Raw genomic sequence first — 27,596 nt, forward strand, 5'->3', positions numbered from 1 at the left:
ATGTATGTATTTACATATTTATAGGCTGCCTATACTTTCTGACGCCTTCCTAGGCACAGCTAATGCAAGCACAGGTAGTCCAAACACTGGATCTTGGGGTAAAGCCCCCACACCCTCAGCTCTGCTTCAACACATTCTTCTAGTGTGCCAGAATTACTTCTAAATTAAAGCTCTTTCCATAATCTAGGGATGTCAGAAAAACCCTTTTTCAGAGTTTGCCTGCTTTTAACAGCATTTATCCATTTGTGCCTCCTAAATCAAATTTGGGCCAATACATCCAAGTTCGCAGTGTGATTAGCAGAGTAAAAGCAGCATGTGTGGGCAAAATGAAGATAAAAATTGTGTTTTTCTGAAAAACATTAGTGAAACATACTTTCATTAATAGAAGTGCTTCTAGCGCAAATACATGGGCGAGGTAAATGGATTTTCTATCTCTTCTCCACTGCTAAAAGACTGATATGACAATACTGGGAAGATGAAAACTTGCCTCCTCTATTGCACTGGATTGGTGCAGTTAACATTTTGCGTGGGCCGCATTCAGGTTCCACCTGTGAATGCATAAATGCATGGCTATTTGGTCTGCCTTTGCTGAAATTCATGGATATTTGGTATATGTGTGGCTCATATTTTCCTCTTTTTATTGGTATAATTTTGTTCTGTTGAAACTTAAAATAAAAAGCCTATTTTCATAATAGGGAGAAAATGGGGCATTTGAAAAATTCATAAAATGGGGTCCTTTGGGGAAAATATATAGGAAATTATTCCCAAGTGTTCATGCAGGTAGAGGGGAAGAATAAAGCTCACCTTCATGATGGCTTGTGTCATCTCTTACATGGTGAACAATTGTGTGTGAAGGAAAGGAAAGGAAAGGAAAGGAAAGGAAAGGAAAGGAAAGGAAAGGAAAGGAATAGGCTGAACCCCTCCTGGGAGGAGAGCTTTCTCTGCGGTGGCGCCCAACCTATGGAATGCGCTCCCCAGAGAGGTCCGCCTGGCGCCGTCGTCATTTGTTTTTCGGCGCCAGGTGAAGACCTTTTTATTTAAACATCATTTTAATTGTTAACAATATTTACTTATTTATCTGGCCAGGGCGACTTCTTTTCTTTTCTTTTATAACTTTTCTTTTATAACTTCTTTTATATCGTTTATATTTTTTATTTATATTATTAATTTTAATTTTATATTGTTATTTTTATATTGTATTGTATTTTATTGTGTTGTAAGCCGCCCTGAGGCTTCGGCAAGGGGCGGCATAGAAATGTTCTAATAATAATAATGTTCTAATAATAAATGCTCCAAAGGTCCAGCAGTCAACAGAAACATGGGAATTTTTTCCTTGGATGACTTATGCCCCAGTACGGATGGATGATTATTTGAAAATGGAGCGCTTGAAAATATAAGCACTTCTGTCCAGACCCGAACAACCCCGGTGCAAGGCAGACCACCCCCACACCGCCCCCACCACCTTGGCTTGGATTCTGCCTCCGATTGGAGCTCAATCCCATCTCTGCAATTCCTCTGCTGGGTTTTAAAAGGCTCAACCTGGAGGCTGGAGAATGAAAGCCAGTGGCACAGGGCTTTGTTGACAGAGAATTGTGTGTGTGATGTTTGTCCAGCCGTGGATTACAAGCTGCAAATGGAACAGAGTCACACCCCAGATTGCAACTATGGGAGATATTTTTCAGGGCTCCGATAGACAAAAACGCTTCCTGCAAGTGGAAAAGTAAGAATGGTAGGCTAGGCAGAGCCTTCTTCCTCTCGCTTTTCCTTTGCTGAAGTGAAATCCGAAATCTGCACTGAAGTCAAGTGAGTTTGTACTTCAATTACTCTGATCACATGCCAGTCACGCGTCCAATTACGGCATATGGCATAGAAATACTTTGTAAGATTTACAAGCACGTGACCAGAAATTTTGTGCGGCACTGGCTCAAGAAGTAATAACACAAATGATTTTCATTTCTTCAGTTATTGATCTGTAGTTGGGACCACCTCAAAATGCATTGACCCCTCTTGGGCCCACGCTGTTTCATGAATGCCAGAATACATCGGCTGTTAGAGCCATAAGAGGTTTGGTGAGGTGAAATTTGTGTAGTTCTTGTGATCCAGCAACGAGTTTAGGGGCTGGTTGTACCTGATGCATGTGATTTCTCAGCGCTTTGCTTGGGTGCTACCATGCTTGTCCCATGGAGCCATGGATCACATCAGCTTTTGTACAAAAAGAGATATGAAGGGGATAGAAACACAGAAGTTATTTGTTTTTCGGTGCCAGGCAAAGACCTTTTTATTTAAGCAGCATTTTAAATGTTAATATTATTGAATTTTACCTGGCCAGGGCAGCTTATTTTATATTGTATAGTTGTATTTTATTTTAATGTATATATTTGAATTTTTACTTATGATGACATAACTTATTGTTGTAAGTCGCCCCAAGGCTTCAGCGAATGGGACGGCATAAACATGTTTTAATAAATAAATAAATAAATAAATAAATAATAAGCAGAGTGAGTCAGAAGGGGTCTCTCGGGCCATGTAGTCTGACCCCCCACTCCAGCCGGCTCCACTCATGACATGCCCACCATGTGCATGTCCGGCCTATCTTTGAACACCCTCACCAATGAGGCCAAACCTTTCCCAGATGCATGTCTCTTGAAGCTAGACTCCCATTTGGGAACTTTTGGCTCAGTTCAATGGGGGGAATTTACTCCACTGGCAAATTCTGGGGAATAGGATGCAAAGTAATTTTTATTTTTTAATTGAGGGGGTAAATTTCAGCACCCAGTTTTGGAGTGCCTTCTAACAGATGCACCCCTGCCCCCAGAACCAAACCAGTGATGATGCTATATTATAGGAACTTTCATGGGGGGAAATGGCGGCCAGCTCTGGAAGATGATCTAGTGGTCCCTGAGGATTTTGGCCACTCTCAAGTCTCAGCCTTGCTGAAAATTGGCCAGAATCACCCTTTCACTTCTCACAGAAGATGGTAGACAAAAATGTTTGAAGTGACAGGAATTCCTCAAATTGAGGAAATAAAATGAACAGTTTCACACTTTAGATGCAGGAAAGGTCGATTTGTGAACAAACAACCATATCTAATCCTATCACAAGGAGTTTGTGCCCTCAAAAGCATTTTTTCCTGAAGAACTGTGCAATGATGCAAGTTCTGCCTATAATAAAATTGTCACCAAATTCCATTTCAAGCTAAATTTAACTAAAATCAGTCCCAATATCCTCATGTAGAGCAACTGAGAACTTTTTGAGGAAAGCTGAAAGAATTTGGGTGAAACCAATTATATTTTTTCCATGTTTGTTCAGAAGTCAGTGTAGAACTATGCTTCAGGACTTTCAAAAAGTGAATTAGAGGGCCATGATCTGGCAAAATGTGCCATAAGCATTCCCAGGATTCACTCAAGAAGTAATAATACAAGAAGAGTTAAGGTTCCTATGCTCTGTGTTAACATCCTCTATAATTCCAGTGTGTATATATATATATATGTGTGTGTGTGTGTGTGTGTGTGTGTGTAGTCTACTTCTGGTGGCACTTCTCTTTATCTGTGTCCTTGCAAATCACCCTCTTTATCAAAACTTATACATATTATAAACATAGAGTGGTACCTTGGCTCACAAACTTAATCCATTCCAGGACTCTGGTCTTGACCCAAATTGGTCGTGAGTCAAGTCAAATTTCCCCATAAGGTTCAATGTAAATAAGGTTAATCCGTTCTGTAACCATTTTTTAAAATCAGAAAAATGTGAAGCAAAGTGACAAAGAACAACAAAGATTGTGGCCATCTCCCCCCCCCCCACCCCATCTCCCCGCGCCCGTCATCCCTGCATGCGGCCATCATCCCGGCGTGCTCCGGGGGGGCGAGATGGGCGCGATCACGGGCGCACTGAGGGAGGGAGAGACGGGCACGAATGGGGTGCACTGGGGGACGGAGAGAGGGCCGCGATCGTGCTGGTTGGGGCGGGGGGATGGCCGAGATGGCGCCCGTCTTTCCCGCAGGAGCGCGCCCGTGATCACGCACGTCTTCCCTGCACGAACACAACTGCGATCGTGGCCATCTCCCCACCCTGGGTCAGGGGGAGATGGCTGCGATCTTGGTCACCACCCAGTGCAGAGTTCACGACCCACGTCAAAATGTTCATGGAATTTTTGTTCACAACTCGATTTGGTTGCGAACCAAGGTGTTCGTGAGCCGAGGTACCACTATATATGTGCCTGTATAGAAAGCAGAAACAAGCCCCATTGTGATAATGAATATTTCTAGGAGCAGACATTTAACTCTAATTATTAAAGTCCTCTGTGTCATTTTGTCTCTGAATTTCCGAGAATTGGCTTAGAAAATGGGGAAAGGGTTGTTTCTGCAGAGGTATGCCTGAGAGCTTAGCACAGGCAGACTTGTCAAGCATGCAAGCTTTTAATCAATTAGAGAACTGCGGCTTTTATCCAGATAAATGAGTGACTGAGCAGAACATTAGTGCCATGAACTTTCTATCTATCACTCTCTCCCATCCTGCAGGACAATTCGGGTAGAAAAACTTTCCTGCATGGATTTCAGAGGTGCAGTTCCACACCAGTGTACTTTTATAATAGCTCCGAGTGTTGACCTGTCCATGAAGCTACATGTGGATTTTATTGGGAAGCAACACCTCTGATGCCTTTTCCTTCTGCTATGAGGAATGTAAAGAATTTCATTTCCATTTGAGAATCTTCTCAGCTTGTTCCCTTTGCATCCTGGAATACAGACAGGTTTGCCTTTTCCTGAAAAAGATCACCGGTTCCCAAAGGTGTCCTTACATTTCAATCGTGCATGTTGGATCGTTTGGTTTTAGAAAAATGCATCCTTTACCATGTGCATTTCTGCAAACCCAGACAGACAGGCAAACCATCATGGATTTTGGCTGCTGGGTGCAGGGAAATGCACACTTTTCCCATGGAACAAAAAGTAAAACCAGCTTGCAAATGAGAACAGGCATGAGGTTAACCAAAATTTGAAGCAGAGTTTGGAGAAACCAGGCAAAGTCAGGTATTCCACATTCTTCCACCCTGACCTGAGGGAAGGGGTGTTTCGACTACCCTCTCAGCTAGACTGCAGGGGTTTGGGATCACACGAGCCAGTCCCGTGTTCGCCACATTCCGAGGCCCCAAAAGCACCGTGCCGTGTGTTCAAAGCATGTTTCGGAGACCTGAGACCATTTCTTGCAGAATAGCCAGAGGTGGCCTGGTGCGCATGAGCAGCCAAGGAGCAGAATTCATTCATGCAAACCCTCCCCCACTTGTGCGTATTTGTGGAGTGCGGGGCGAGGTCTGATCCCACCTATAATTATGACGCATGCTCGTTAAGCCAAATAATATCACTTAGATTGCAGTGCTAAAGTGAAGTTGGACTGCAGAGATTCAGGTTCAAACTCCCACATGCGATGAAGCTTTCTGGGTGACTTCAAACTATTCTGTCTCCCAGCCAAGCCTACCTCAAAGGGTTGTTGTGAAGAGTAAGCACATCAGAAGAAAGACACATTGACCCTAGCTGTGGAAGAAGACCAGGATTTAAACAACAGTCAATACTTACCATTGTTCAGCAGAACCAACTAAACGCTGTGTGTGACGTTTAAATTTGAATACACTCAATATGCAAGTCTATACATATTTTAGAAAGCCCATAATTCCCAGCATGGCCCAGCTGCCACAGCACCTTTGATCCATGTATGTTTCCGCAGAAATAACTTCCATTGAGCTCAAAGGCACTTATTCCAGTAAGTATGCCTGGCTGGAGCTTAACGATTCTATTGCAGAGGGTTGTAGGATATTTTTTCCTGTGCATAAAACTGCACCCTTAATCTATATTTTTAACACTCCCAATGAGATATACAGTTGTCCTTATCATTGCTGTACATTTGGGAACAAGGAGTGCAAGAGAATCAGCATGTTGACTTTGGCAAGCTAAAATTTAATACAGATGCTTAGAGTTCGTTGACAATATTTAATATTTTATGTTAAATACCCATCAAAGCAAAAGTTTAAACAGTAGGACTTTAAATCTGATTTCAATCACAATTGGAGTTCTAATTGTTCTTAACGGATTTAAAAGCTGTGCAAATGTTTGTTTTAATTTCTGCTCTCGTATTTCAGTTTAGTCATCATTCCCTTTTCTTTAAGAAATGGCTACATGGGTGGGTATGTACAGATAGGGAGTATATATGTATAAAACGATGTAAACATTTCCTGGTTTTGGCAGCTTTTTACATGCAATAGAATTAACGATGCACCATGATGACAAATGTTTGTTAATAGACAAGAGTAGCATTTGGCTTGTCCCATATCGTGAATTATGTACAAAATGCTGAATAGCTCCATCTACCAGAAAGCTCTCCTCTGCGGGAATAAACAGGAGTTTTACGACCACTTCTGCATGACTGCCATTCATTTTGATGATGCTTGAATAGGAGAACACCCTGGTTGATGGCATCTAAATTGGATCTCTAGGACAGAAAAAAAAAACAGTTTGCCTTCTGCCAGTTTCGATCAGGGGATGGCTAAATATACTTTCCAGAAGGGACAAACATTACTTTCCACTTTTTTTCCACAAGGGGCAAAATATGCTATTTCAGTGGTCTCCCCTTTGGACTGTGTCTGTAACAGATCCAAAGACGACCATCTGGCACTCTTTTTTAGGAGAAGTTGGTCCCTTTGGATAAAGAGAAATTCAAGCATCTAGAATTGTTGCACACAAGCTCTCTCTGCCATTTCTGCATGAAAATAGAATCATCAACCACACTCGTATTTTTTCTTTCTCTCTGGGCACCACAGGTCTAAAGTCTGGAAAGAACGGGAGAAAAAAAAAAACAGAAGGAAAACTCTATAAAAACTTTTGGAAGAACGGTGTGTTGCTTTACAAAGAGTCTATAATACGGATACAAATCTTCAGAAATGTCTTGTTGCGTCTCTTCTCTCCATCGTTTCCCTTTATTTGGGTTTCATCTCCACTCTGGAGTCATCAGCATCAAGGTCGTATTCTTCCACATGGCCACTGGTCCACACCTTCATGCGGCTGGTTACGTTGCCAGTCCGCGGAGCCAGGATGAACTCATAAATCAGGGCGGCCACGGCCCCGCCAATGATCGGACCAACCCAAAAGATCTGAAACACAGGGCCAACAGTGGGTCAGTGGGCTCAGGTAGCTCACACAGAACATTCAAAGAAAGGATCCCATGAATGGTTGGCCAACAGTTGCCCTCTTTCCTTGTGGACTGGAGAGATGGTCAACTCGTCCTGACCCAAGGGCTGGCACGGGGGGAGGACAACGGTGCGAGGGTGCCTTCTCCATCCATGGGCAAGGCTTCCAACCCACCAACAACATCCCAAACTCTGTAAGAGTCAAATTAAATGACTTGATTCAGAAGTTCTTGTGTTTCAGGAGGCTAAGGGTAATCATTCTCTCCCACCCGCAAGAGAGGTTCATTAAGGTCTCCTTGGATCTAATGGAGATTTTCTTCAGTTCATCTCTCTGTGGTGGTAATGAAGGGGACTTCCAGAAGAATGGAGGGAGGAGGGTTTCTAAAACCATGCTAGACCCTTGGTTCCAATCTAGATGAGACCATGCACGCGTGCGGAACATGAAATAAAAGCACCATGCTTTGCTGTACCACGCAGCTCACATCACTTGGTACCACAAAGGACCTTTGTCGAATGAACATGCACCCACTCACTGGCAAGGTCAGAAACCTACCCAGTGATTAGCAAAATCATTGGCGATCAAAGCTGATCCAAAAGATCTGGCAGGATTAATTCCACAACCGGTGTAGTCAATCTAGGAGAGAGAAGAGAAAGACATGGACATGTATGGTCAGTCATGTATTTGCACACTCGTTGCCCTTCTAAATGCATTTGTGTACGCGTTATTTTCTTTGGAGAACTTCACCACAAAACTCTGAAAAATACCTCGTTGAAGGACAGCGACATTCCAGTTGGGAGATCGGGTAGGAAGGGGAAGCTTCATAAGTTATTACTGCAACGTGACCTCAAGCAGATGGTCGCCCCAGCCCATGACAACTCAGCCCTGAGGCCAAGCGAGTCCTGAGGTCTTGAACAAACCGGAATTGTCCCACCTTCATGAACTGGATCTTGGCTGTCTCCTCTGAACAGAATATATCTGTTATCCCGGGAATGGCAAACCTCTCCCGAGACAGGGCCCATACTCACAGCAAGAAGATGCCCCAGGGCCACGGAAAGGCCAATGGCCAACGGTGCCGATCCGGTGACATCGGTCCGCCTCCTGTCTGTCGTGGCAAGAACGCAGAGCACCAGCTGCAAAGTGGCAATTATTTCAATGCCGAGGCCTTGTCCTGAATTGAGCCCGTCGGCCAGCTGGGAAGGAACAAGAGGGATTGGACGGTAAGTATCTTTTCCACAGCAGTGGTGTGAAGGAGATGTGTCTCTTCGATTTGAAATTGAGATATTCACACACACACACACACACTTCAGTGATGTCAAGTGCCATTTCTTCCTTCCTTCCTTCCTTCCTTCCTTCCTTCCTTCCTTCCTTCCTTCCTTCCATTTTTGGCCTGCAAAGCTTGGGAATATACCAACTGTGGCTGCAGGTTGCATCTGTGCCCATGTTTGATCGGGAAAGTACAAACGGGGCAAATCCTAATTAAAAACTAACTTAATTCTGCTCCCATCCTCCCAAGCTGCCCTTCCTTTAAGTAATCAAAGCAATGTAGAGGGCAGTTTGTATCAAAACCATGTACCAATGTAGGGGCATCTGTGATCCCTTCCTTCTCTAGACATAACCTGTGCCTGAAAACCAAAACATGGACATCTTGCAGGGCTAAGAACATTAGGAAAAAGAAATATCCCGTTGGTGTCACTGGAGGATTTTTGAAAGGGAGAAAACAGAATGTTTTCAACCATACAGGAGAGCGGTGCTGAGTTTCAGGAAAGTCAAAAGTGGGGAGGGAAAGGGTAAATCATTGTCTCTTGGGCATGCAGAGAGTTTTCTAATTCATCAGAGAAAAGGCAGAAAGGTTCCTACAGGCTGTGCATGAAAAGTCAAGTGTAGCTTGTCCCTGTGCGGGCCAGGCCTGAGCGATACTGTTCCATGTGACCGGCTTCAGCATCCCAGTCAGAACCCAGCTGGGCGATCATACAAAAACACAAACACCCAGCCAAGCAGGGAGGGGAGACTGCCCATTCTGCTTGCGCCGACACATCATATTGGCATATTCTTCATGGAGAGGGATTAATTGGAACCAGTCGTTCGTTCTCAAAAGGAAAAGGTCATCTGTATCGAAGGGGATAAAAGTCAGCTCCGAGCATCAAGGCTTTGCTTTCTGCGTAAGGCGGGGGAAGAAGCTTTAAATGTCCTGGTCATGGGAAGCGTTGGGGTACGTGACCTGATACTCAACAAAGATTGATTATCAGAGAGTTTGACAGTTAAATGAGTCTGCAAAGAAGCCTTGGGTAGCCTTCTTAATGCCCAGCCTTGATCCCTGTATCCCACCTCTGGTGATTCCTGTTCTACTGTGGAAAAGGTCTGGAACGCATCAAATCCATGTCCTTGCAAGCAAAATGGAAAACTGTGGGAGAATGGTGGATGGCAGCCTTATGACTACAAATCCCATGAGGCAGTGTGGCCATGAGTGACAATCATATGCTCTTACATAAAGGAAATTATTCTTAATATACACTGAGCTGCCTTGTACCAAGAACCTACCACAATCTTCTGCTGAATACTTGTAAGCGGAACTCCTCCAGGGGTCTTTAGCATGCTTAAATATTTGCCTTCATACGGGTTTTAAGCAGGGCGAAGCAACCTGCCTGAGGGATAATATCCCTGTTTTGGACTATCACTCCCCACCAGCATGGCCAAAGCTGCAATTAAAAACACCCGGAGGGTGTCCGCTGGACCACCCCTGCCTAGAAGACCACTTCCCTCTTGCACTTCTCCATTACGCCTTTCATACGTCCCCATTCACACAACCATTTAGGTAAGTGAAAACAGTGGTTCGTGCAGATCCGTGCAATATTTGATATGTGCCTGAGCAACTTCTAAATATGGCACACTTTTCGACCCACAAAAAACAACGAAATCTTAGGTTGTATTGCTCTTTTTCAACCCTCTTTCTTCTTGTTTCTCAAGTTTGGACACATGAATTGGCCTCAGAGCCACATGGCAAAATCACCACCAAACTTTTACCGTGTGCTTTTGGAAAATTTGGCAAGGGGGATTCATCCTGAACATGATCTGGGTTCAAAATGGGCAAAGCATTTGATTTCCTGTTCTTGCCGTTCCTTCACATTGTCACTCACAAATCCCTTGAATTCCATTCCCACATAAGAAAAAGGAACACCCTCAGAAAGGTAAAGATGCATTGGAAGGCATATTTCTAATTAAGTGTTTGCTCAAACAAAGCTTTTTGAAATCTATTTCTGCTCAAAATGCACATTTCAAACATATTTGTCAAGCTGAGAACTGTGCCAGAGTATCCAAAAGGCCAGAATATTCTGTTCCTCTCAGTCGTTCAGAGAGGTACAGAAGAATCAGCAAGTATCAGAATTTGCAAAGATAAAAATTGAAAGATAAAATTCCTCAGATGGGACGGACTGAGCGCAGTCAACATACCTTGAAAAATCTTCACAGATACTTTGAATCAGGGCATATCAACCTGGGATGAAGATGTACACCCAGGTGAAATCCTGTGCATACAACCCAGGGGGGTAAATCCCATGAACTTGCTAAGGACTACATAGAACAGCATTGCAAGTCAGACCTAAAAACAGCCTTAGCTATCTCAGAGTCTTCAAAAATCAACCACCCATGTTCAAAGAATTTATCTTTCCCCTTTTGCAGGAGGGCTTTTCTTGGTTACGACCAACAGCTATTTCTAGAATACACTTTTATTTCCTCCAAGCAAAACACTGCAATGGCCAGAGCTGTGCTTCAGATTCGTTTGCCCTTCAAGCATTTGCTGAACAGACCAACTATAAAAGGAGTTAAATGCACATCAGCTTGTGAAATAAGACCCTCTCGTTGTGCAATTTGACAAGAACTTTTTAAGTCTTTTTCGGATCCCTGTGCAGAACCATGAATAGTCACAATGCATGTTGGGAATTGAAAAAAATTATTTTCCCCGTATTGTATCAATTAATTGGTTTTATCCTTGTTTTTATCACTATTTTTAGATGCGGTGTGCTGTGCATTGTTGCTCTTTGGTTTTTTGGTCTTTGCAAGCCATCCAGAGACTTTTTCTAGCAATGGACAGCAAAGAAAAACTGTAAATAAATAAATAATAAAATAGGAGGCATTTCTGCATCCTGTATCAGTTCAGCTCATCCGTTGCAAGATTGAACTCTGCTGATCTTCAACATATTTTAAAAACAATACAAATGTCGGGAAGGCGCTCATTGTAAAAGGCCATGAGACTAGATTTAGAGTAGGTGGGTGGATGTGCTTTGTTATTTTTTTACGGGAAACTCCTTTCAAAGATTAAACTCATCTTATCTTGTGCCATGCCTGCATCGACAAAGCTATACCCTTCAAAACATATTGAATTAATCTCATGTCCTGAGGCTGCAAAAGTACAGGAAATTATCCCTGAAAAACTTGAGAATAATCCCTTCTTTTGAGTCTGAAGTTTAATTTCCTGGCAGTGAGTACTTCTGATGGCGGTCTTTAAATGCCTGGATACTTAGTCGAATGTTTTGACTTTCAGCTCATTGAAGTTATTTTCCTGAGTGTTGGACTTGATGTTCAGTCATTCCTTGAATAATCATCTTGCTTCCCACTGTCTGTCTAGTGAGTTCTACACATGAGTCAGATGAAGCTGTAACATTTGGAATGGAAGGACAATGTGCTGTTAATTTTGCACACATGTGTATCAGTTCTACAAAGATGAATCATGAACACCACGCTTTGTGGAACATGCAGGTCCAGCGCAAAACGTCTTTCAAATGTAATCCCTAAAGAGGCATCCTCTGATCCAGCTACATTAATGGTCTTATGCACCTTTTTAATTTAGATTGGCTGGTTTTGCAACCTGGGCCTGCTGGAATGACAATGATCTTAATATTTGGGGCTTTGTGAGCCGCCCCGAGGCTTCGGCGAATGAGGCAGCATATAAACGTCTTAATAAATAAAGAAATAACTTCTGGCAAGATCTGGAGGAACAGCAGGTTGAGCAAAGCATTTATGTAGAAAGCTGGCTTTTGAGGAGCAACTTGCAAACTGAAAGCAAAGCAGTACTCTGGAGCTGACAGAAAAGGGAAGTTCTAAGCAATACTCAGCCTATGAAGAACCAGAGCCAGGGTGTGAATGAAATACCTTGGTGGGGACCTTATGGCTAACAGGGTGAGATACAAATCTAATAAAGTATAAATAAATAAAATGAATAGGTCTTATCCCCCTGGAGGTGACAAACTTGAGTCAAGGTTGTCCCTCTACAGAAAGCAGATACAGACAAAGGCTCCCTCATCCAAATCAAATCCCCTACATGCAGCAAGCAAGCCTGTTAGGGGAAAAGCAAAGGTTTTTTTGCTCTCTGACATTTTGATTTTTTTGCATGTTTTCATACTTATACAGTTATTATTTATTTTACAATATTTGAATATCGCTCCATACCTAGGCAGTACAAAGTTGAAGCAGATGAAATAATAATAAAAGCAATACTTTAAATAAAGGGAACACTAAAGCCAAGGCAAGTCAGCAAGAAAGGCTTCCCAGAACAAAAGCATTGGAAGCAACATAGGCAAGGAATTCCATGGAAATGGGGCCACCACTCTGGAGGCCCTACTCTGTGGACTCCAGCCAGTCCATGGGTCCATACGGAGCTGCCAGAAGAATGTCACCTGGAGACCCCAAAGACTGAGGGATGCGCATTCAACTAAGTAAGGTCCCCAACCTGCAGTTTCTAAAGTGTAAGGACCCAGGTGGAGGTTGGTCACCTCAGGGAAACTGAGCTGTAGACACAAGGTATTATATCCTAGTAACAACAACTCCAAGGCAGTCATTTTTGCATTGTGGTTACAAAAACAAGCTCAAGCATTTGTTAGAGATTCCACCCCCCCACACACACACACACACCAGTGGCTCCATCTGTAGAATTTTAATTAGGAAAACAAGTAATGGAGAGCATATTTCAAATACAGGACATTTATATAAACAAAAGGAAAGCACAAACAGGAAATTAAAAGGGCCAAGGTGTACCAGGTCACCGTCTTCCCCAGAGGCTGGATACCCTTTTTCCTATAAATAATCAAGTGGAAAAAGTGGTTTCAGTCACATGAAGATGATGATAAGGATGCTGCTGTTTGACATGCAGGATGAGGCCAAAGCCTGTGGAACTGTGCTGCTTTACAACCAAAAGAGCCCTTGGCTAACTACGCGATTTGATTCATTTTTATGTAAGCTTGGATTCGGGGTTTGTCATTGTTTTTCTTCCCTCCTAGCCCCTGGAGAAGGCTCCACAAAGATATGAGTTCCATGCCCTATCTGAAACCTCACAGGCCATGTTGTCCAACAGCTCGAAAGATACGCAAATCACAATCGTTTGGGGGTGTGATTCTTGTGTCGGGTGAATGAGCGCTGGGTTTGAAATGCCAGCAAGCCCTACATTGATGGATAGTGTCCCTCACTTGAGTACAGGCCCATCACATGGTGGAAAAGCACATTTTGCATGCCCCAGAGCCAGCATGTTCGATCCATGGCATCTCCTGCTTAAAAGAAGAAAGATCTCATATAGCATGACTTTTGTCTACCTACAACTCTGGCTGTTGATATTCTGTGCGCTCAACACCGGGCTACTTAGATCAATTTTGCAGTTGTGTTGTTACGTGCCGTCAAGTCATCTCTGACTCACGGTGACCCTACAAATCATAGAATCATAGAAGAGTAGAGCTGGAAGGGGCCATGAAGGCCATCCAGTCCAACCCCCTGCTGGTGCAGGACACCAAGTCACACCATCCCACTCAGATGGCTTCCAGTTTCTTTCTGAATGTCCCAGTGTGGGAGAGCCACCCACCTCCCCAGGCAGCCGGTCCCACTGTTGTCTTGCTCTGGCAGTGAGGAAGCTTTTCCTGATGTCCAGCCTGAACCTGGGTTGTTGCAACTTGACTTGATTATTCCAAGTTCTGCACTCTGGCATCAGCCAGAAGAGATCTTGACCTTCCTCTTTGTGACAGCCTTTGGGGTACTTGTAGAGGGATCTCATGTCCCCCTCAGTCTTCTCTTCTCAAGGCTGAATGTGCCCAGTTCTCCCAGTCTCTCCCACAGGGCAGTGTTTCCAGCCCCTGGATCATTTTTGCTGACTGCCCCCCAAAATGTCCATGACAGCCCTGCTCAGCTCTTGTAGATACACAGACCAATGGACGGACCCAACGGGAATCACATCAAGAGGGCAATCCTATTGTCAGTACATCACAGTTATGTGCTGTTAAGACAGGGATGCAAAGATGCGGCCACCCGGAGCAGAAGGCTGGTACTTGGGTTCCTGGAGCGGAGAGGCCCGTCATGTCAGCAGTGGTCTTTGAATAGGTAAAGCATGAAGCTTCCTTTTTGTGGCCTTCTTTGAGACGTCCATTTGGCCACTTGTGGAAAAGAGGAAGCTTCCCTTATGCCTTCTTTGCTGCTTGAAAAAGGGCCTCTGGCCACGTTTGTTTTGTTCTGGGCTGTATTTGAGGAGTCCGTTTTCCTCAGTAAGTCTCAAAGGAACGCTGGGGCTGGTCCTACCGTGACGTGGCGTGAGGAAGCCACCTCGGCGGCTGACTTGGGGAGCCATGCAAAGACAGCGCTGTTCACTGTCTCGTGTGTGAGGGATGCGCCATTACTGCCAGGAAAGAGGAGCACTCAGGTGTGATTTTCTGATTTGGCAAAAGGGTTGCATTTATTACTCCTCTTCGGGCAGTAAAATCTTTTTGGCTGGCCGGAGGAACATAATGCAGCAACAGAGCGAAATGAAAACAGTGTAAATAAAAGCAAAATGTAAGCAAGCTAGCAAATCAAACAAAAGCTTCTGAAAAAATCTCAAGACGCACCAACACATTTTGTGCCTTTGGAAAACCAATCGCACAGAAAGTTGTAAAACAAACTGCTTTCGTTGGGTTAGTTAAAAAGAGGGGGGAAGCCAATAAAACTGAGCTCCAGCAGTTGTTGAAAACTCCCTCACACATCTGGGGAAGCTCTCTCTTGTCCTCGCCCTGTTGCAGGGGCGGGAAGAAAGTAAGAAGGGGAAGAAGTTGAAGATGCAACCGCCACGTGTGTTTTCTAGGTGGAGCCCTCCCTTCAGGAAAGTAGCGCCTGCCCCACTGAGCATTTTCATCGCCCCTTAGGACCAGGGTGGACCACTTGCGAGGTGCCAGGAGCTTTTTGCCCAGCACCCTTGCCCACCGGCGATGCTGGCTAGGGCTGATGGGAGTTGTAGGGCAAAGCATCTTTTGAAGCCCGATGGAGTTGCCTTTGAATGTTACAAAAGTGAAACTTTAAGGTGCATTTGCAAGGAATTCCAGACTGATGAATCTTGAGCCAAAGAGAGGTGAGCAGGCGAGAAAGCTTGCTTATGGTGTTCCGCATATATCAGCAACTGACGTGCTCAGTTTGGAATTCTGAGACTAATAATTACTTCTCCTTCCCCTTCCCCTTCATACCCCCGTCTTCCACCTGTAAGAAACTCAAAGCAACCCACAAGCTTCTCCTCCGCCTCATTTTATCCTCACCACAACAACCCTGTGAGAGAGAGTGACTGACCCACAGCCACCCAGAGAGCTTCAGGGCTGAGTGGGGACTGGAACCCAGATCTCCCAAGCCGGAGTCCAACACTCTGACCACGACACCATGCAAGTGGCGACATCCAGCAGTAGCCAGATGCCGGCCATCCTGGATTGGAGCACTTCGGAGTACATGTGGAGGCCAAGTTGCAGCTTTGGGTTGCCCAGCCAAACAGACCTCCCTGCACATAGACAACTAGCAGGTCAGGGACTCAGGAGGATTTTTTCTGTGCGTGGTAAGGGTGTGTTTGCTCACCTTTAAGGGGGAAGCATAGAGGCAGGTAGCCTTTCGCCTGTGCTACAATCTACAATCAGCTTTGCCCGTTTCTGCTACAGTCTGAGAGAACAGCCAGCTGACCAACAGACGCTCAAGACTCCCCAGGCCGGCTGAGAAACTTGGAATTCCCTTTGCATGCTCCAGGAGGCCAGAAAGAAAAGAATGATGATCCCATTTATATTAAAAAGCAGCCGTAGCAGCCCAAGGGCAAGCAGGAAATATCAGCGCTTCCCAGGATTTCTCGTTTGGTATTGCCAGACGGGGCCATTCTCTTTGTTGGATGGTCTCAATTAGTCGAATCCCACTGTCTCACGCCAGCGGCGCTGCTTTCTCTCATAGCATGAGGACAGTCTGTGTGGGAATTAATCGGGAGGACCTTAGAACTGAGAATCAAAAAGTGTGAACCAACAGGCTGAGCAGTGAAGATTTCGGCGCTCGCTCAGTGCGACGTCTTCTCGGTTGACACCAGGATCGAGCTTCCGTTTGGCAAGAATGTGAGCCTTCGGGAAGTTTCCTGGTGTGCCCTCACAGCATCTCTTGTGAGATTTAAGGCTGCTTAAGTGAAATATCGGAGGACTGTGTGGAGAGCAGCAAGAGAAGGAGAAGGATATCCTGAACCTTCTCAGAACCTTCTCAGGCAAAGAAGGTTCATCAGGGACATCGAAAGGTCCCTTCTGTGGAGTCAGACCCTTCGACCATCCAGACCAGTACTGCTGACACTGACTGGCAGCCATGGTTCCCTAGGGGTTCCAGCAGGACTACTGCTAGCCCTTCCTGGGGTTGCTGAGGATCGGGTCTCGGAGCTCCTACAGGGAAAGCCAGGGTCAGCCACTCAGCTCTGGCCCCTTTCCTTCCGTGACACGCTGAGCGTAGGTAGGACTCTTCATAAGAGCAGAGAAACTAGTTGGACAGCATCAAAGGGGTTCGGAAAATTTCCCCTGGAGAGTCTTGTGTTATTCCCTTTGCATCTTCCAGTGAGAGGATGTGATCTCAAGAATCAGATGGCAGCCCATGAACACCCAGATTGTTCTTTGCCATGGTCTCCAGCAACTGCCCCTCTCTTGGCACCTGGCAGGCTCCTGATGCCTTGGTTTGCTTCTTATTTTTAATTTTAAAAACGAATAACTGGGAGCAGGCATGTGGCTAAGTGGGGAGCTGCTCTCCAATGTCATCTTTATTGGGGTTCAAAAGAATGATTTTGTGCTTTGCAGCTAGGCCGACCTCTGCCTTGTCTTCAAGGCTTGGGGCAAGTTATTATGTTTTTAATTCCACTAGTTTCCCTTCCAAGAAATGCATGAACAAGGCACTTCCATGACAGCCATACTGTAAAAGTACCCAGAACAGCCTCTCAAAGTACCAAATGTGACCCGTGGCCCACGTCAGTTGGGGACATCTGAATCACGTCATCACAAGCACAGGCAAGCCTGAGCAGAGCTGGCTGGAGCCGAGGTCAGACTAGATGGCCCGGGAGACCCTCTCTGCCTCCTCGCTATGCTTCTATGTTTCTAGGCTGGTACGGTGGTCACAGGAAGAGTGCCAGGTTAATGGAGCAAGAGATCCAATTGAGGCTGAGAAGCAACTGAGCCACCAGGCTCATAAGACCGACCTTCTCTTACAATGTCTCCGTCGGTGATGGGTTACTTCAACCCTGGCCTGGAACCAGCAGCAGTTCGTCCTGGCTAATAACACCAAGGTGTTCAGCTCTCACAAGGAGCTGTCGGTTGAGGGGGAAACAAAAGCCTCTGGATGTCGTGGATTGGCAATTCCACCTTAATCCTCCTTAAATTTCCTGCACAAAGGAGATGCTTGGTAACAAGCTTGGAAACGGCAGCCGGCTTTGCCATGTGCAGCTCATTGCTTATATACAAAGATATTCACTGTTTAGATACCAAGAGGTGATCCATCTTCCGCACGACACACCCAGAGAGGATCTTTTATGGATGCTGAGCCATCCCTGGGGAAAACAAATGTGCTTTCCCTGATTTGATGGGAGCACTGGAAACGGACCTCAGTTGCATTAGTAGTGAGATAATGGCAAGCATTTCTGCTGAGAAACGGGAGCTCTGGAGGTCCGTCTGGAGAGGCCGTCCAACTCGGTGGCACTCTCGGTGCTCGGACTGAGCAAAAGAAGGGTGCATCCTATGGATTAGAAAGGGACCAGAAATAAAATGGCCAAAACTCTTACGGAAATGTTGTAAGCCGCCCCGAGGCTTCGGCGAATGGGGCAGGATAAAAATGTTTCAATAAATAAATAAATAAATAAATTTACAAGGAATGCTGCACAGAAAGGCTGTTAGGGAGAATGGAGAGATGCGGAAAAGGGCAGATAACCATCTTCAAAATGTTCCCACAGCGCCCCGGAGCAAAAGTTTACATGTGAGGAATCTCCAAATGGGAAGTAGCTGAGCATATGTGAGGAAAACTGAGAGGGGAGAATAAAATGATGCATGGAGTAGAAAAGCAGATGGCCACTGTCTCAGGGTTACGGGACTTAACGTGGGTTCTAGTATTATGGGATAGGGAAACACTAACCCTCTCCCAGAGTGCTGGAAGCCGGGGTAGCCCAATAAAACAGAACGGAAGGAGATTCAGCACAAGAAGAAAGAAGGATTGTTTTATGCACTGATTATACTGGACTGTTTTAAAGGTTTAATATTAATAATTATTGCTGCCATTTTATAATTCCATGATTTTACAATTTGGTGGATTATGTATAATTACTTTTGTATTATTGGTTGTTTAATTAGTTTCATTCTGTACCCCTTTTCAATTTATTTATCTTATTTTATTTCTTTTCTTTATTTGATTGTTTATTTATCTTGGTTGGTTATTAGTGGTTATTTTGTTATTATTGGTTTTATCACACATGTTGATTTAGAAACAAGGGGAAAAAGTATTGTACTGTATCGTATTGTATCATATCATGGTATTGATTATATTGTAATCAATTTAAGCCACTCAGGGAGCCTATGGCTGATCGGGTGGCATATAAATCAAATAAATAAATAATAGTTCACCTATGGAATTGACTTCCACAAGATGCAGTGAAGGAAATCAGCACGGGTGGCTTTAGATGCTCAGAGAAGTTCATGGAGAAGAAAGCTATCAACAGCTACAAGGCGTGATAGTCATCTATTCCCTCCAGAATTGGAGGCAAGATGCGTGTAGATACAAGCCACTGGGGAACATGGGTGGGTGGGAAGTTGCTGTCTTTCAGCTTCCCAGGGAGATCTGGCAGGCCACGGTGTCAGCAGACCCTGGCTCGGTCGGGATCTGCTCAGATCCTGCAGACTCCTTAATTATGCTTGTATATCCAAGAGGGACCTGCAAGGAATCTGCCTGGAATTGGGAATCCCTTGCCTTCCCTGTGCTCAGAGCCCCAGTTCTGTTCCACTTTGTGGAGGCCCAGAGTCCGAGTTCTTGGAGAGCACGCCTGGGGTTTGTGGGGCACTCGCTAGGAATCCGTCCCCATTGTCTGTGCGTCAGTGCCCACAAGTGCACCCAGGCGGCCACTCCTTGCGCTGAAGAAGGGGGCGGAAGGGGGCACCTTCCAGCGATGCCCACCAAGAAGGCAGCCCTCGCCAACCACTGTGCGAGACTGCCTCTCTTCCTCACCGGCTGCAGCCACCTGGTGCATAGAAGGCTGCCGGTTGCACAGCCAGGGCTTGGCAAGTTGTACAGCACTTCCTCTTGGCCTGGCTCTTTCTGGAAGACTGCGCTGCACGCAAGAGGACGAAGGCGGGACGCCAGCCGGGTCCAGCCCATCCTTGATGTCCATACGCGTTTTCAGAAGCTGAGGTGGTCAGAGGCAGGTTCGGCCTTCACGCCACATGCCCTCCTTACTGCCTTTCATGAATTCCATGAGCAATGGGACAGTTGGGGAAATGAGCTTGGGAAGAAATGCATAAGAACGGAGCGTGGATCAGGCCGAAGGCCCGTCAAGCCCTGCAGCCTACGCTGGAGGGAGGCTGCCCAGGTGCCTGTGAAGGCCTCTGCCCTTCCGGGTGTCTTCATGGGGAACCTGACACTGAAGGCCTCACAGGGGCTGGCATGACTTGCGTGTTTAAGCTCCTAGAAGCCATGCTATGAGGACACCCGAACCAGCCCCTCAAAATTCCAGTTGTGACCAGTGGCCCCGGGGACACTTGCCTTGACCGCCACAAGATGGCTGGAGACAGCAGGTCCAGTGGTCACACTGAAGCTGGAGGTCAACTCCCAGTTGACCAAGCTGATGGCCGATTTTCTCCAAGCCACGTGTCCCGTTGGCTTTTGGCCATTTAAAATCTGTCCTTGAACAAACTGCAATTCATCTCGAGAAAATAACTGGAGCTGTTCCGCAGAAGCCATGAGATAACGGGGAAAGAAAAACCTCCGAATACTGTGAACTGGCAGCTCCTCCTTAAACTTTCTGCAGGAACTAGCTGTGCTGATATGATAACAAGCTTGGAAACGGCAGTCAAGTTTACCATGTTTATGGCCATCACCATAAATCAATCGATGATGGAGGTCCAAAGGGGCAATTCAGGAGTTCTTGGAAGTCCATGTGTTCCCCCCGCCCCCCACACTCCCATATGCACCTTTCCCAGTCAACCACTGGGCATCTTTCTGGCCTTTCTACAGTTTGGCTCCTTTTCTCAAAATTTTGCAATGCTGCTTCTAAGAAACATGCTGGTATGGAGTGGGGGAGCTGCCCCACGTGTCTTCTGCCCCATCCATCCCTGGAACGCAACCTCTGAAAGCTTCTTTGAAACGGAATTCAGCCCTAGGGGTGGAAGAAGGTCTTCACCCCACCATAAATGGATTAGACTGTGTGAAGAAGTACTTTGTTTTCTCTGGCCTGAACCTCCTGCCAATCAATGCCATGGAGGCGTTCCAGGTTATGGAGCTATGAGATAAAGAGAAGATTGAGTCCCTCGATTCCCTTTCTCTGTTCCATGCTTCAGTTTTGGAACGTCTCCCATGCTCTCTCTTCCGGTCTCATGCTACGCCGGACGCAGCACTCATAATTCCCAGCCAGCGTGGCTATGCTGCACATCTGGAAGACACACCCTGCACATCTGGAGGACAACAGGTTGGGAAGGCTGGTCGAAACATTACTCTTCAGGATGATGCAGGACAGAGAAGCTGAGGTTTGCAGGATCTCAGCCTCCTCTCTTGGTGGAAAATTTGGTTGGGTAAGCAAAGAAAGGAGGGAGGGGGAAGGAAAACCTCCAGCCCTAAAAAGCTACTCACTAATTGACTAAAGAGTATTTCCCAGACAGCAGAGGCTGAATGCAAGCATTAAAAAACAAAAACAAAAACGAAACCACAATATACCAACCCTTAAAACTGATGGGTGGAGGGAAGGAAAAAGATCATCACCAGAGTTGTGTTATGGGTGGGGAGGGAGAAATGGAGGACGATCTATTCAGGGCTTCTGTGTATAGAGAAGCCCCATCCATCAAACGGAAATGGCATTGTTTGTCCCAAATTTGCCATGGTACCCTAAATGACCACAACGCCATGTGTCATCCAGATGATGAATCTCATCTTGCTACATAAACACTGTTCCTAACATAGCAACGCCGGCGGAGTTTCCAAACCTGCTATTTTCCTGTGCTCTGCATTGCATTAAAGTCGTTACTTCTCACTGTCCTCTCGCTGGAGCTCTACTCCACCAAAAGACAGAGGACCGTGTCTGCTTCATCACCTCCATCTGCCTTACTTCTAAAGAATACTCCAGCCTTGTTCTGTGTCTCGGCTGTAGCCGTTCCAGCTGTGGTGGGGGGTTTGAACCCCTCGCGCTAGCAAAGATCTTTGTGCGTAGGCAGAACGGCATTTTCATGACTGAATGTAAACAGCTGTGAGCGATGCTGTAAAATAGCCACATTCGATATAAATAACTTTTCTGCAGCAAGGAATTCCATCAGTTAACTTTATGTTGTGTGAAGAAATACATCGGCAGGTTCTGAATATGGCCAGTCTGTATTGTGGAATAATGCCAAGTTCTAGAATTAAGGGGGAGAAGTTTCTCTCGGCCCGTGTTGTCTCCATAGCATTCATCCACCCCTCTATCTCTGACACCCAGGTGGTAACTGTCGTGGCTTATCTTGTTCGAACAGGCCCCGCTCCACTTCCAGGCCTAGCAGGGTCCCCCAAAATGTGCAGCGAGTAAATAGAAAAAAAGAAAGCAATTTTTTTTAAAGACTCGTGTGCCAGGGGAACCCCGAAAACAGCCTAGCATGGACTGGGTGGGTTCTGTAGCCACAAAATGCAGGCTGGTCGATCAGGAAGCAAGGTGGAAAACTGCATGCAAGCTGAAACAGAGTGACGTGACTGGAACCCCGAACAGCGTAACTCCATGCGGCAAATTTTTTCTGCAAAGCCCACCTGCGACTTTATGAGCCGCTGCTCCATCTCCCATTGTGTCATCTGGGCATCTGTTTTTCTCTAAAGGGTAGAACCCTTAAAAGTTTTTGCCTTTTGCCAGAAGCACTGCTCCGAGTCATTGCTCATTGTGTGTACTCTTTTGTGTATCTTTCCCGCTTCGTTCCATTTAGTCATTTCTTCGTTTTGGCCTCAAGTGCAAATCTCAAGAGGCCAGTTGGAAGAGACACCTTGACGAGAGGGCCGACAAAGAATTTTTTCTCCATTAATAATGTTTGCCCAACTTGGGCATCTTAAAGGGGCAAATCTCTCAAGTGCCTGGGTTCACATTCCTTACTTTTTTAGCCATTGGCTCAGAACCAATAGCATCTCAACCAACTCTGTTGAGGTTTGGTTCAGTCCCCGCTCCTCTCTCTCCCCTGGTATGCCTGACACTCAATGAACACAGCAAACAAGCACTTGAAAAGAGACCTTTGATTTTCCCTTGGCCGTTCCATACTTGTCCGCTTGTGCTGCTAAATGAGGGGGGCGCTTGGCACTGTGCTGGAAGCTACCAGTTTCAAGAGCTTGCTCTGGATAGCGAAGCGGCATTTTAGAAAGGAGAGCCAAGTGGTGCCCAACGTTTTTGGACCCAGGGGCACACCTGGGCAGCTGAGGAACTGCCGTGGCACCTCTCCATTGCATCCAAGGATGGAGGGGACTGTAGGCTCGTCAAACGTGGGTGGCGGGGAGAAAAATAACATAGCTGGAGGCGGCAGAACACGGCTAAGGGGAAGAGGGAGAGAAACAGTGATGCCGGGACTGGGAAGAAACAGTGAGGGAAAGAAAGGTGGCTGGCAGTGAAGGAGAGCAGGAAGGGTAGGGGGCGAATGGGAGAGACAGGGCAAGGCGAGAGGCTAGAAAGGGGACAGGAAGGAGGTGCCTAGGGAGGGGAAGGGAGAGGAATGGCTAGGGAAGATCTTTCATGCTTCCTATCCTCTTAGCTCCTTTCCTTTCAGCTCCCAGAGCCATCCTATCATGAAGCTCTATCTATCCCTCTACCTCAAGCGAAGAGTTTCGCCATTGCAAGCAAGCAAGCTTTCCTTTCCCTGCACAGCTACACGTCAATGTTCCCCGAAGGTCCCCTGCTCCTCAGGGATTGGAATGTTTCTGAGCGTTCCGTAACCTCCCAGCTGCCTAAGCAATGGCTACAGAAGGCACGTCAATATTGTTTCTTTGCTTCATTTTACTTCTGTGCTGCCCCAGAACCCAATTGTTGTTTTGCTTCACAATCACGTGTCATTTCTATTTATCCCCTTTCCTGGGGCATGGGGGTTTCAACATTTCCAGCCCGAGTGATGATTCCACACATAAACATCGCACCGCAACTAATTTGTTAAGACGGGTTCCGGGAAATCTGTCTTGAGTCCGCTGTGCTGGTGTCATTTTCCACCGCATGCACAGCTTAGCTTCCTCCTATCCCTTTCTTCCCTCCAGATCCATTCTAGGCTTTGTAAACTTCCTCCTTTTTTCTCTTAGTGAAAAACAACAGCTGCTACCCTACTCATTTCCATGGAAATCTCTTCTCCCACCTCTGACTCCAAGCATATGTTGGAGGAAAGGTCCCGCCTCCTGCACGTCTGGAAGCTCTTCAGAAAAATGCAAGCTGGTTTCAGAATACACGGGTCCGGTTCATCCGAAGCATGCTGTGCCCAGATTCCTCAGCCTTCCACAGGAAGCGCTTTGTCCCACGCGGAACAGGCCTCTCCACCCAGCTTCCAGAAAAGTGTTTTTAAATTTATTGAGTACACACTGCATTTGTTTGCTCCTGCAAGGAACTCAAGGCAAGTGCTGCAGCGGGCGCAGAAGAGGGCTACTCCTTCCACAGTGGTTATGCAGGACTCCATTCCTAGCGAGTGTCATGCAAACTGCTGTTTCCTGTGCCAGGACAGCGCGTGTCATGCAAACTGCTGTTTCCTGTGCCAGGACAGCGAGTGTCATGCAAACCACTGTTTCCTGTGCCAGGACAGCACGTGTCAGGCAAACCACTGTTTCCTGTGCCAGGACAGCGCGTGTCATGCAAACCGCTGTTTCCTGTGGCAGGACAGCAGCACAAGCAAAGGCTGCTGCGTGTGGTATGGAAGAGGGCACAGTTCGCACAACACATGAGGCTCAGTTTCCGGCCAGTGCAGACCGGCGTTTGGGAAGCCGAGCCCCGGGACCTGTAGGATTCCCAGCCCTGGTACGGGTTCCTTCACATCGCTACCTGTGCTTACCAGGACTGTTCCGAGAGATGCGTACTCCTGCCAGAGCTTCCTTGGACCTGACACCTGCACCCGAAATGGTCCAGAAAGGTCCTGAGAAGACCCGGTGGGCAGCATTGCTCGTGGGGCTCCACCTCTTCTCCAAGGATGCTCTGCCCCATCCCCTGACCCACCCCAATCTCCGACATGTCTTCTCAGCGGCCCGTTGAAGGACAGGTGGTTCAGAGTCAAGGACTGGCCCATGGTTGCCCGGTGGGCTTCCCGGCCCAGTGGAAGGACTCTCCCCAGGCCTACTTGGACACCACAGCTCAAAAGAATAAATGTGATTCTTACACAAATGAAGAACCCATTCAGCTCTGCAAAGGGTTCAATTTAGCTTACGCAACTGGATCCTTTCAGTGCTCTGCGGGGCTACGGATCAGTTCGACGTCGGCATAGCTTTCTTCTTTTGTTCAGAGAGCAGCCCTGCTATAAACCCACGGCAGGTCTCAAAAGTGCCTCCGAGACCTCCACCACTGCCCACCCCTGCTCTAGCCATTATGCCACAAAGGGTCTCCTGAGGGATGCTACTTGGAAGCAACAGAGTTTGACCCCCAAGCCTAGCTGCAGGTTAGCTGTTGGCAATGTGTCTCAGGAAAAGAACTCGGAACATGCTCGGGTGCATTGGCTTCCCATGTGAAGATGAGATTGGATCACCCTTCTCGCCAAGAAGCCTCGGAAAGCCAAGAGCTGGTTCGGTGTGATACCTGCCAAAATACGCCCATTGCGAGCAACGCTTGTGCAGAATCTGGTTCGGTTCCTAGGTTCTTTCTGGGCCTTTCTCTGGGCTTCTGCTTTAATGGGAGTCTCACCCACTGGAGAAATCAAAGGAGGCTCCGCAGGCCAGAAAAGAGGCTCGCACTTCCACATCCCTGCCATAAAGCCAGGGTCCAGAATATCCCAAGGAGCCCCTTCTCCTCTATGACTCCTGGGAGGCCTTGTCCCAGTGGCACAAGACACACCGATTCACAGCAGAGGGCTGTTTCACGGGCTCCCCAGCTGCAAGACTTCAGGTCCAGAAGTGGCCTGTCGAAGCTCCCCTGCCCAAACTTTTCATAAAAGGCAACGTTATTTTGCTCAAGCCAGTGTTTAGATTCTTTTGCAAATGGATTATGGATATGTTAAACAAGATCACAACTGCTGCAGAATATAAAGCCCCTATGTTCAGTCACATAGGAGGAAAGCAATGGCGAATCTAGACAGCAAACTAAAAAGCAGAGGCATCACCCTGCCAACAAAAGTGCGTATAGTCAAGGCGATGGTTTTCCCAGTTGCAAGGTATGGCTGTGAAAGCTGGACCATAAGGAAGGCTGAGCACCGAAGAATTGAGGCCTTTGAATTGTGGTGCTGGAGGAGACTCTGCGAGTCCCTTGGACCGCAAGGCGACCAAACCGGTCAGTCCTAGAGGAGATCAACCCTGACTGCTCTTTAGAAGGCCAGATACTGAAGATGAAACTCAAATATTTTGGCCTCCTAATGAGAAGGAAGGACTCCCTGGAGAAGAGCCTAATGCTGGGAACAATAGATGGCAAAAGAAGACGGGGACGGCAGAGGATGAGGTGGCTGGATGGGGTCCCTGGGACAGTGGGTGTGGGCTTGAGTGGACTCTGGGGTATGGTGGACAGGAGAGCCTGGAGGAATGTTGTCCATGGGGTCATGATGTGTCGGGCACAACTTTGCGACTGAACAACAACAAAACTGCTCAGTCACACTATCCCTCTGCTGGGGGGCGCTCACAAGTAAGAATGCCATTTCATTCCTGTTTGCAAATGGTGTGACTACATCCCATTCCTGAATGTGAAATCAAGCAGGAATGCGGGGGGCGGGGGGGTTGTTGCAGTGTCCAGAACCTGCACTCACCTTTGGCAGCATTCGCATGCACAAATCTGCCCTTCCAAAAATGTGCATTTTCAGCTGGGGGTGAGGAAATGCACATCCTAAAAAAAAGTCTATTTTTTCCAGCTGAAAAAAGAAGAAGAAACTTGCAATGGGGAATGTGAATGAAGCAGAACAAGCTTCAAGGAAAATGCAGCCCGGCTTTTCGCCTCTTTGTGGCCAGCTCTTTTGGACTTGACCCAGCAGAACAGTTCTTATATTCTTATGTCTCTGCATGTCTGTGGAAATTTTGAGGCTCCAGGGAGAGTTAATAATATAGTCAAGAAAAGGATAAATATAGAGTGGGGTGTATAGTCCCAGGATTGCGGGGGCATGGAGTGAGTGGGGGGGGTCAGGAGGTAGATATGAGTCTGACTTTCTATACTCAGGTGCGGAGTTGGATGCTTTGCACTTGAGTTCACCGAGGCCAACTTTTCTCTCTCCAGAGAACCCGTTTTTCCTTCACATTTCTGTTTGTCCCTCAGCAGGGAAATGATGCCAAGAGTAAGATCTCTTTCCAGTCATCCTATCACGCAACCAGCTCTTTTCCAACCCTGTTTGCCTCTCTCGAAATGAAATTTTGCCCACATGGAAATCAAAAGCAACTGTCGGGGTTTTTGCTTTGGGCAAATGTTTGGGCAAATAATTTTGCTGGGAATCCGAAAACGCTGCAGGCACAAGCAAACAACATGTTGTGTGGGTGCATTTTTGGATGGGTGAGGTTTCTTTTTAAAAAATGCAACTAGGGTTGTCCCACCCTCCAATCTCAGAGGATTAGGCTATCCAAGTTACTAGTCCTGATGGTTCTATGCTGCCTCCACTCGCAGAGCCAGGATGCCTCTATTCCAGTAGCTAACAACCACAAGTGAAGTGTGCCCCCACCAGCAAGGAGCTGGTTGGCCCCTGTGTGAATGGAAAGCTAGATTAGATGCCCCAGGGACAAATCTGTCCTCTCCGGTGGGGATTTTCACTGCCACTGTGACATGAGCAGAAAGAATTTACCCTGTCTTGGTGAAGCACAATCCTTCTTTGGACAGAGGGC

The 27,596-nt window shown here is 46.6% G+C and overlaps 1 protein-coding gene and 1 long non-coding RNA gene across 2 annotated transcripts in view; one reads left to right on the top strand and one right to left on the bottom strand.

Annotated features, from left to right (window-relative positions):
* Positions 1-5,924: 5,924 nt before the first annotated feature.
* Positions 5,925-27,596, bottom strand: part of AQP1 (aquaporin 1 (Colton blood group)) — a 29,109-nt gene continuing 7,437 nt past the window's right edge. The window contains exons 2-4 of the mRNA XM_044424574.1: positions 8,198-8,362; positions 7,725-7,805; positions 5,925-7,135 (exon numbers count right to left, since the gene is read on the bottom strand). Of these exons, the coding sequence (XP_044280509.1) occupies positions 6,962-7,135; positions 7,725-7,805; positions 8,198-8,362 (420 nt within the window). The 3' untranslated portion in view covers positions 5,925-6,961. The remainder of the gene's footprint in view (positions 7,136-7,724; positions 7,806-8,197; positions 8,363-27,596) is intronic.
* Positions 7,628-25,996, top strand: LOC123020639. Its single transcript, XR_006414164.1, has 3 exons — positions 7,628-7,637; positions 9,452-9,457; positions 25,856-25,996. It is a non-coding gene; the product is annotated as an uncharacterized LOC123020639 (long non-coding RNA).

This window comes from Varanus komodoensis, unplaced genomic scaffold (genome assembly GCF_004798865.1).
Source record: "Varanus komodoensis strain SLA01 unplaced genomic scaffold, ASM479886v1 scaffold15, whole genome shotgun sequence".
Taxonomy (NCBI): domain Eukaryota; kingdom Metazoa; phylum Chordata; class Lepidosauria; order Squamata; family Varanidae; genus Varanus; species Varanus komodoensis.